This window comes from Maylandia zebra, linkage group LG3 (genome assembly GCF_041146795.1).
Source record: "Maylandia zebra isolate NMK-2024a linkage group LG3, Mzebra_GT3a, whole genome shotgun sequence".
Classification (NCBI taxonomy): Eukaryota; Metazoa; Chordata; class Actinopteri; order Cichliformes; family Cichlidae; genus Maylandia; species Maylandia zebra.
The window spans coordinates 60,165,429-60,175,104 of NC_135169.1; the positions used below are offsets into that span (position 1 = coordinate 60,165,429).

Below are 9,676 nucleotides of genomic sequence, written 5' to 3' on the forward strand. Positions count from 1 at the left end.
TTACTTAAATTTGAAAAATGCGTCTGAACCATGCATACGGTATATTTACCTCACAGGTTTTTGCTGTTTCTGTTTATTAAAACCAATAATCTTCTTTTTGCCAGGTTGATCATGTAGATAAGAGTGGCCAGTGTGCTCTGGTCCATGCTGCCCTACGAGGACACCAGTACCTGCTGGAGCTAGAATGGAGTGCTGAGGGGCAGCAGCAGGACTGCTCTCTGAAGAGCAAAGCTCTGCAGCAGGCTTTGATTGCAGCCTCGAGCATGGGGCACACACAGGTCTGACTGACACACATGCATGTATTTTACCAGATCCATAGACATAAATGCCCTTTTTTTTGTACTGTTTCTCGCTACAAAAGAAAGAAAACATGGATGTACAAAAAACATACTTTAAGCCACACAGGATCCTGGTTTTTCCAGTTTTAATAGTGAGACAAGACCTTTTCTTTCTTGCATGGTTTCACAACAGCCTTCACAAAGAATTTCTGATTTATTTTTTTTTAAAGATCAGAAGGAACTATAGATATATAAAATAAAAATGAGCACACAGCGTTCTCTGTGAATATGACTCAAAGCCAGAAGTACTGTTCAGAATTGCATGTAGATTCACAATCGATAACAGTGCAGCGCCTTCAGCTGCCCCGGTGAGACGTAGGCTCAAGGTTTAGTTTGGCTCCCTCGTTAGCTGGAATTGGCTCCCAAGGCCTGGATTAGAATAACATAACTGGGCCAAGTGAAGTCAACCTGCATGCAGAAAAGACCCTTTTAATTCAATTCAATTCAATTCAATTTTATTTATATAGCGCCAAATCACAACAAAAGTCGCCTCAAGGCGCTTCATAGATACAGAGAAAAACCCAACAATCATATGACCCCCTATGAGCAAGCACTTTGGCGACAGTGGGAAGGAAAAACTCCCTTTTAACAGGAAGAAACCTCCGGCAGAACCAGGCTCAGGGAGGGGCGGCCATCTGCTGCGACCGGTTGGGGTGAGAGAAGGAAGACAGGATAAAGACATGCTGTGGAAGAGAGACAGAGGTTAATAACAGATATGATTCAATGCAGAGAGGTCTATTAATACATAGTGAGTGAGAAAGGTGACTGGAAAGGAAAAACTCAATGCATCATGGGAATCCCCCGGCAGCCTACATCTATTGCAGCATAACAAAGGGAGGATTCAGGGTCACCTGGTCCAGCCCTAACTATATGCTTTAGAAAAAAGGAAAGTTTTAAGCCTAATCTTAAAAGTAGAGATAGTGTCTGTCTCCCGAATCCAAACTGGAAGCTGGTTCCACAGAAGAGGGGCCTGAAAACTGAAGGCTCTCCCTCCCATTCTACTTTTAAATACTCTAGGAACAACAAGTAGGCCTGCAGAGCGAGAGCGGAGCGCTCTAATAGGGTGATATGGTACTACAAGGTCATTAAGATAAGATGGGGCCTGATTATTTAAGACCTTGTATGTGAGGAGCAGGATTTTGAATTCAATTCTGGATTTAACAGGAAGCCAATGAAGGGAAGCCAAAACAGGAGAAATATGCTCTCTCTTTCTAGTCCCTGTCAGGACTCTTGCTGCAGCATTTTGGATTAGCTGAAGGCTTTTCAGTGAGTTTTTTGGACATCCTGATAATAATGAATTGCAGTAGTCCAGCCTGGAAGTAATAAATGCATGAACTAGTTTTTCAGCGTCACTCTGAGACAGGATATTTCTAATTTTAGAGATGTTGCGCAAATGGAAGAAAGCAGTCTTACATATTTGTTTAATATGTGCGTTGAAGGACATGTCCTGGTCAAAAATGACTCCAAGGTTCCTCACCGCGTTACTGGAGGCCAAGGTAATGCCATCCAGAGTAAGAATCTGATTAGATACCATATTTCTAAGATTTTCAGGGCCGAGTACAATAACCTCAGTTTTATCTGAATTAAGAAGCAGAAAGTTAGCGGCCATCCAGGTCTTTATGTCTTTAAGACATTCCTGCAGTTTAACTAATTGGTGTGTGTTATCTGGCTTCATGGACAGATAGAGCTGGGTGTCATCTGCATAGCAGTGAAAATGTATGCTATGTCTTCTAATGATACTGCCTAAGGGAAGCATGTATAATGTAAACAGAATTGGTCCTAGCACTGAACCCTGTGGAACTCCATAATTAACCTCAGTGTGTGAAGAGGACTCTCCATTTACATGCACGAATTGGAGTCTATTAGATAGATATGATACAAACCACTGCAGCGCAGTACTTGTAATACCTACAGCATGTTCTAATCGCTCTAATAGGATATTATGATCAACAGTATCGAACGCTGCACTGAGGTCTAGCAGGACAAGCACAGAGATGAGTCCACTGTCAGAGGCCATAAGAAGATCATTTGTAACCTTCACTAAAGCTGTTTCTGTGCTGTGCTGAGCTCTGAAACCTGACTGAAACTCTTCAAATAAACCATTCCTCTGCAGATGATCTGTTAGCTGTTTGACAACTACTCTTTCAAGGATTTTTGATATGAAAGGAAGGTTGGAGATTGGCCTATAATTAGCTAAGACTGCTGGGTCTAGAGATGGCTTTTTGAGTAAAGGTTTAACTACAGCCAGCTTGAAGGCCTGTGGTACATAGCCGATTATTAGAGATAGGTTGATCATATTTAAGATCGAAGAGTTTTTAAAGTTCAACTATTTGAATGCGCGTTTTTGTTAATGTTTTTTAAGATTAGCATTTTGTATACTGTAACCTCTCAAAGGTTTATTTGATTTTTTTTTTTTTCTGCTGAAACAGCATGTCATTAATCTAAGTTTCTTTTTTGGCAGGTTGTGAGAGGCTTGCTGGCGTTGAATAATGAGCACGCTGTGCAAATTGATAGTCATGACACACTGTGGGGAGAGACAGGTATGTTCTCATCAATCTTTTTGCATTACACGGCTCTTTTGTACTATCACCAGCTGTTTTTGCATTCTGAACCACACTGCTGTAATTGAATGCTGCAGTGGAAAGTCCTGTATCTGTGCTCTCCACAGTAATGCTCTCTGTTTGATGCAGAGGTCGCTCAACCCAAATGTGGGTGCATTTTAATGGCTGTTGTAAGTCCTCCTGTGCTGTACTTTCTGGTAAAAGCATTACTTACTCTTGTCGTGTAGCTTTCTGCTTGGAATTCAGTCCACACAGTATTTTCCTTTTTTTTTAGAAAAATTGTCCCACTGAATTTTAGGAACAGTATTGCCTCGGTGCTTTATGTTAAAACAACAGCGTCGACTCCACAGTTGGTTTTATACGCTGCTAGTCCCACTCAGATTTAGAATGAGTAGTAGTTCCTGTTTTGTTTTCCCTGAAAGGATTATTTTGGACTTTTTAAAAGTTTGTCCTTCCCTCTGTGGGACAGTTTGTTTTCATTTGAAAGTGATTGAGGAGTCAAAGCAAAAAGCCATGTGGTGCTGCAGGAAACGGCATGAAGTCGGAAAAGCAGAAGGTGGCTGTCAGATTTAAGACGGGTTACTTGAAGGTTGTCTGACAGAAATGATACAGCAGACTGCAAGGCTGCATTGGCCGGGAAGCGTTCATGCATCATAATTTTTAGCCATTAAAGCATTACTACTTTGTCTTTAATGCAGTATTTTAACGGTAACTCATTACTTTTGCTGAACTCAGTAATCGCATTAGAGTGAGTACTTAATCATGTTATTACTTGTGTTCCACGAGTCTTCAATCTGAATAATGGCAGGGAAAAAAATCATTAAACATACAATTTCATCACGTGCACAGCATGGTAAATGGCCTGTATTTATATAGCGCTTTACTAGTCCTTAAGGACCCCAAAGCGCTTTACATATCCAGCCATCCACACATTCACACACTGGTGATGGCAAGCTACATTGTAGCCACAGCCACCCTGGGGCGCACTGACAGAGGCACTGACAGCAACCACCTGACGCCATTTTTAAAATACGAGACGAAACAGTTTTTAAGTGTTTGACGTTTTTCGAATGTCTATAATCTGTGATGGAGAAAGGGAAAAATTTTATGTACTACATAAGATTTCTATTTTATGTCACAGTGCAGAGATCCAGATGTTCAATACAGATGGTTAAAAAGCACAGCTATGCTTTATTTTTCATTGATCCTAGTAATACTTGTGATGCATTATGTAAGAATGAGACACATGTGGTGTTAGAGCTTCAATATTCCTCACAATCATTAGTGCAGGTTGTGTTAAAACATTGGCCACATTTTTGTCATCATCATTATGAACATCTGCCCTGAGAGTCAAGTGTCCAGATAGCATTAGACAACAGTATTAGTTGTCGCTGCAGTCATAGTAGAATATGTATAAAGAAGAATTCTCTTTGTGTGTCTCTCAACTCTAACCCAGCAGGATTTAGCATTCAAAGTTGGCTGCTTTAAGAATGTAGGTCAGCTTCTTAGTGGAGAGGTTGTCCAAAGTGTGGCTAACTGCTGCTTGTTCTCTGTTAAATGACTGCTTCAGATGATTTTGCAGTGCTGGCCTGGGACAAAGATCTTTCCCTCTGAAATATAGATTAGATCTGCTTGGAGCAAAGTAAAATCCAATAGTACACGTGGCTTTCCAGTATTTGACTTTCAGCTCTTTTTAACAAAGTGGATGTTTAATCATTGCTATCACCTCACCTCTTCCTCCTAAAGTAATAACATAGTGGGTCACAGGTGGCAGTAGTCAGAGCTGTGGCTCCGCTGACCTGAAACACAGTGAGTCTTAACCCCTTGACATGACCTTGAATTAACATATTTTTGCACCCACCTGGCACTCATTAAAACTGTGATCCTGGCTCATCTGTATTCAAGGGGATTAAATCAGTAAACAACAGTAAACACAGTTATGACCACAATGTAGATTTGTCTGCACTCAGTCATGCTTGGGGGGGAAAAAATGAATAAAAAAAGCTGGAATTTTGCTGCAGACATAAATTGAATATTTAGTGGTGGAGTGGCTGCACTGTCTAGAAATGACTAGATACAAACACCAGAAATTATTAGCGATGAAGCAATATTTGAAATCCCTTTGCTGCTATTCAGCTGCAGGTTTATTAATCCAATTGTTGTGCTGTGATGCAGAGAAGATGGAAAGCGAAAAAGAAAATTCAGAAATATCCCCTTGAAAACCAGCCTTTTGTCGTTGCCTCAGAAACGCTCCTCTCATAACGATGTGTGAAATGTTATAGCGTGTTTAAAATTCATCGGAGTATTACATCTCACTGCAAATAGACCTGCTGTCTCTTGTGTTTAAATAGAAGAAGATTTGATTGTACATCTGTGCAAACTCTATCTTTTAAAGTGTTAGTGACGTCACACCTATGCGCCACTGCCCTCTGTGGAGAATGGGAGAAATGTGCTTGCACCTCAACCTATGGACTCAGACGGACATTCAATCATCATCTTCCTCACTCAAGGTAACCTTATGGCTTGTAGGAACACTGCACGTGTATGATAAGACTGTAGCCGTTCAACCGGCCCTGGTAAGGTTGCTGAAGACAGTGAACACCGTGGAATTCTCAGTATCACTGTGGCCCTGGGTTTTTCCACTGTCCTGCTAAGTGCTTATGTAATTGTAACCAACATAGGAGAGAGACGTAACATCGTGGAAGAGACATAAAGTGAGTAAAAACGATCTAAATGCATTTAGAATATATTTAGAACTACAAATTACACTTTTCTTAGCAATTATTGTTTTTTATGTCAAGCTTCAAGCTAGCTTCTTTATTGGGGCTTGGGACCAGCAAAAGTGACCCGAAATTTGGTCTTTAAGTCTGGTCATTAGCGTGTCTGGACCCAAACTACACTGCAGGTCCCAAAGTCAAATGATCACTGAGAGTTAAAAATCTGTCTGAAGTTAGAAGTTAGCAGAGAGTTAGCTCACTAGTTTCCGTCTAAATATAATATACCAGGTTCTGACTGAGGGATTTCTAAAACAAATTAAAAGGCACAGCTCTGCTATCACTTCTGACATACATGAAGACAGGAAAGTAAGCAGCAGTGATGTTTGTAGGGTTACTGAAGTTTGGCTAGCTGGTATATAGTGATGTGCTATGTGACTAGCGAAACAGCTATGTTAGCATAACATTAACACAGTGATGAAGGGGAACTTTTTTCCACTGGATAAGAGTTAAGGTGAGGGTTCCCGACGGTTAGGGACAAATGCAGTGGCATGGCAGGATGCTGTAAACGGACCAAACTTCAGTCAAGAGAACAACTGAGATAATCCATCCACATACAGGTTAGTCATTAATGTGCTGCTGCATTGCCTGGGCTGTAGTTACATGGTAAGGTTTTAAAAACTGAGCTTTAAAATGAATAGTTGTAATAAAAACTGAGAGAGGCCGACAGTGATCGCTTACTTTTTGTAAGGGGCTTGTTGAGATTAAATAGAACAAGTTACAAAGCATTAAAACATGTTAAAAACACAACAGCCTTATTAAACGCAGAGTAGTTTGGGCCCAGAAGTAGGATTGATCACGTCATCACTTAAAGACCGGATAGACACACGGTGGAGTTACTCATGTTTACTGTTGTTGCCACTTTCTAAATGTAGCAGGATGAATATTATATGTACTGGTTGATCCCACTTTTAGTCAGGCGCATTTTGAGGAGAACTAACTTTTCTTGTTATCAAATTATCAGTATCTTTGGAAACATTTAATACATCGTGATGGTTTAAATGCTCAGTCGTTTTCTGTTATAGAATTCATATTCATAATAATATTTAGACAGCGGCACTATAGGTGTTTGCAGTTTTTGCAGTTTTACAAGCCGTCACGGTAAAAATATGGAATTAAATGTCACTAATGGGCTCTTTTCAAAAACATCAGCATCTCTGTCACACTGATTTTGATTAACTGACTTATTTTATTGTAATCAAACCTATTTTGATATTGTTGTCTTTTTTTTCCTTTAGCGAGGTGGTTTCCTTCCAATTGTTGCAGGACCAGTATGTCTGTCAGCTCCAGGTAGAGCTCCAGTGACCAGGAAGACCTCAGCATTCGCCAATTCCTGTTGAATTACCGCAAACAGAAAGAACTGGCAGAGGGCATTGGAATAGAGGATGATTATAACACTGAAGACCAAGGTAATAGGTCTGTCTAAGGGCCAGTGGAATATAAGCTATAGGTTGTAGTGGTGATTATTTTAGATTCAGAGTGTAGAGGAGATGGATCATTGTAATTAAGAGTCATAGAAATCTGAACCTCACTGCTAAACTGGCAGTCTAACTGTACATGTGCTCCATTGCAGAAGTCCCTCCCACTGAGTGTGAGGATGTTGAAGATACTGGTAGTCCTGATGTGAAAGCAGAGCTTCCCTCCCACCTCAGCATCACTAAGGATGTTATGGAGCGCTGCATTCATCTGCTGTCTGATCCCAGCCTCAGGCTCCGACTCAAGGTACTGTATCAGTAGTTTTACGTAGAGTCAACTGTTGGACTAATAACAAAAATAATCATTCTTGTGAAGGTAGGACCGCCAGCGTTGGTACAATTCATCCTGTCAGAACTGTGTGGATGACTGTTCAGTGGTGTAATGCTCATCAAGGAAAAACATTCAGTCTGGTCCAGGAGTGAAACAGAAATAAGTCTGTGCTGAAGTCGTGCCTGCTCAGGAGTTTGGGCTCTCGATGAAGACCTCAGTAATTAGTTTCAGCTCACATATAATCAGGATCAAAACAGAGATAATTGTTAGGTGTGTTGTGCGTCTTTGTCTTTAGGTACTAGACGTGCTGGAGTTGTGCGTTCAGGTGCTGAGTGAGAGGGAAAATGAACTGCTGCCTATGGCTCGTCGCTGCTGGCCAGCACTCCTGCAGAGACTCACAACTGATGACCCATTAGCAGTCCTCAGAGCCTTCAGGGTAAGAAAAACAAACCTCTCTTTTCATTATGTGAGTCAAAATTATTCAAGTCGTCTTTAGTTTTAAACTCTTAATAGTGAAAGAATGAAAGATGCTGCCCAACAACAGGCTTATTTCATTCAGAAATAGTTCTATTATTTACTGGACAGGCACAATTAGTGTTGGTAAGCTTTAACGTTCTAACCTGTCAAAACACACGTCTACTTTTTATACTTTTTATACACTGTTTGATCAGCGGACATCAGAGCAACTGGCATGTCACTTTTTAACACTGGTAGATTATTTCAGCAAAAGAAGTTAAAACATTGCTCTGATTCTATATTGACTTGTAACACAACAACATGATCTACAGATATTGTCTCAGAGTGTCTTTAAAATTCCACACGTGAAGCTGTTAAAGCCACAGCACATGATCCTAATTTACGATTAAAAACTGGCCACGTGGAATATTTAAGAAGAACGGGCTCTTTCTCGTCACACAACCTCACAGAGAATTGCAATCAAACTGCGCAGTTCAGCAGCTGAAGCGCTGCACATAGTCAGGCCCATAAATAGTGGAAGAGTGGATGTCTGAAATCCAGGGATGTGCAAACAGCCTGCTGTGAAATCCTCCCTGAACCACCTCAGCAGTTTTACTGAGCTCATTAGGAGTTAGCAGAGGTTAAGTCCAGGCTTGGTCTACTTTTTATACTCTTTCATCTTTTTCCTAGTTCCTCTTCTTTCCCTCCTCCCTTCTTATCTTTACCCCATATTTTTGGAACCAGGATCATATTTTTAAAGGATTTGTTCTTTTGGTGTAGATAGTTCAGGAAGTTAACTCAACCAAGCAGTCTTTGGGTTTCGGCTAAGTAATTCAATTCAATTCAATTTTATTTATATAGCGCCAAATCACAACATAAGTCCCCTCAAGGTAGGGCTGCTCGATTATGGCAAAAATGATAATCACGATTATTTTCACTGAAATTGAGATCACGATTATTTGACGATATTTATTTAACCCTTTAAGACCTACTATGGAACCAAGTCCACCAGAGCTTATATTATTTATTTATTTTTTTTACATGCTGTAGTGCCATTTGTGGGAGCATTTCAAGTTGCTATACATCAATACAACTGTTATAGCCCATATTTTAATAATATGTATGCATTAAGTCCATAGTAATTACATAAATTGCAAAAAAGTGCAATAAACTACAAAAGAAATTGAAAATCGCTTTTGTTTTGTTTACATATATTTCTACTTGGAGAAATTTAAGAGGTTTATCCCTCAAAACTTTAAATACAATAAAGTTGCAAAAAATAGTTTCCCACCACAGGAAATTTATTTTGAGTGTCTTCATAGTTTTATTTTGGAGATACACCAATTTTTATATACTGCAGGAAAAACAAAAAACAATCCTATGATGCAAATTTGCAAAGAAAACAGCATGTGCATCATTTCACTGTGGGAAGTGTTACGAACAGCTGATAGGATCGGCAAAGCGTGTTTCTGGAATATTATGTTTTTGTTCCTGCAAGCGCTTTTTATGCAATTTTTGCAAAGCTATATGTGGAAGGAAACCGTGACCGAGGACAAGCTGATGGCATCAGATGTAAGTACAACTCCTCCGGTTTCATATGCAAAACAAATTATTGCGCTAGCTTACACGGTTCAGGTTCTACAGGGATTTAAAAATAGTTACGCAAAACGGAGCGTGCTGCTCTGACCGGCTTTAAAGGGTTAACAATGACTTTAAAAAAATAATATAAAATAGTGTGCAACACCACTGAAGTTTTTTTTTTTTTTTTTAAACTCTCTTTTCAACCAACGGCAGTCACTCT

General features: G+C 39.9%; 1 protein-coding gene across 2 annotated transcripts in view; it reads left to right on the forward strand.

Moving 5' to 3' along the window:
* LOC112435713 (protein TANC1-like) overlaps positions 1-7,855 on the forward strand; it is a 47,730-nt gene extending 39,875 nt beyond the window's left edge. For both annotated transcript variants that reach the window (XM_076882497.1, XM_076882498.1), the window contains exons 11-16: positions 105-278; positions 2,800-2,878; positions 5,295-5,409; positions 6,912-7,082; positions 7,247-7,395; positions 7,715-7,855. In XM_076882497.1, coding sequence (XP_076738612.1) covers positions 105-278; positions 2,800-2,878; positions 5,295-5,409; positions 6,912-6,978 — 435 coding nt within the window. In that variant the 3' untranslated portion in view covers positions 6,979-7,082; positions 7,247-7,395; positions 7,715-7,855. The remainder of the gene's footprint in view (positions 1-104; positions 279-2,799; positions 2,879-5,294; positions 5,410-6,911; positions 7,083-7,246; positions 7,396-7,714) is intronic.
* The last annotated feature ends 1,821 nt before the right edge of the window (positions 7,856-9,676 follow it).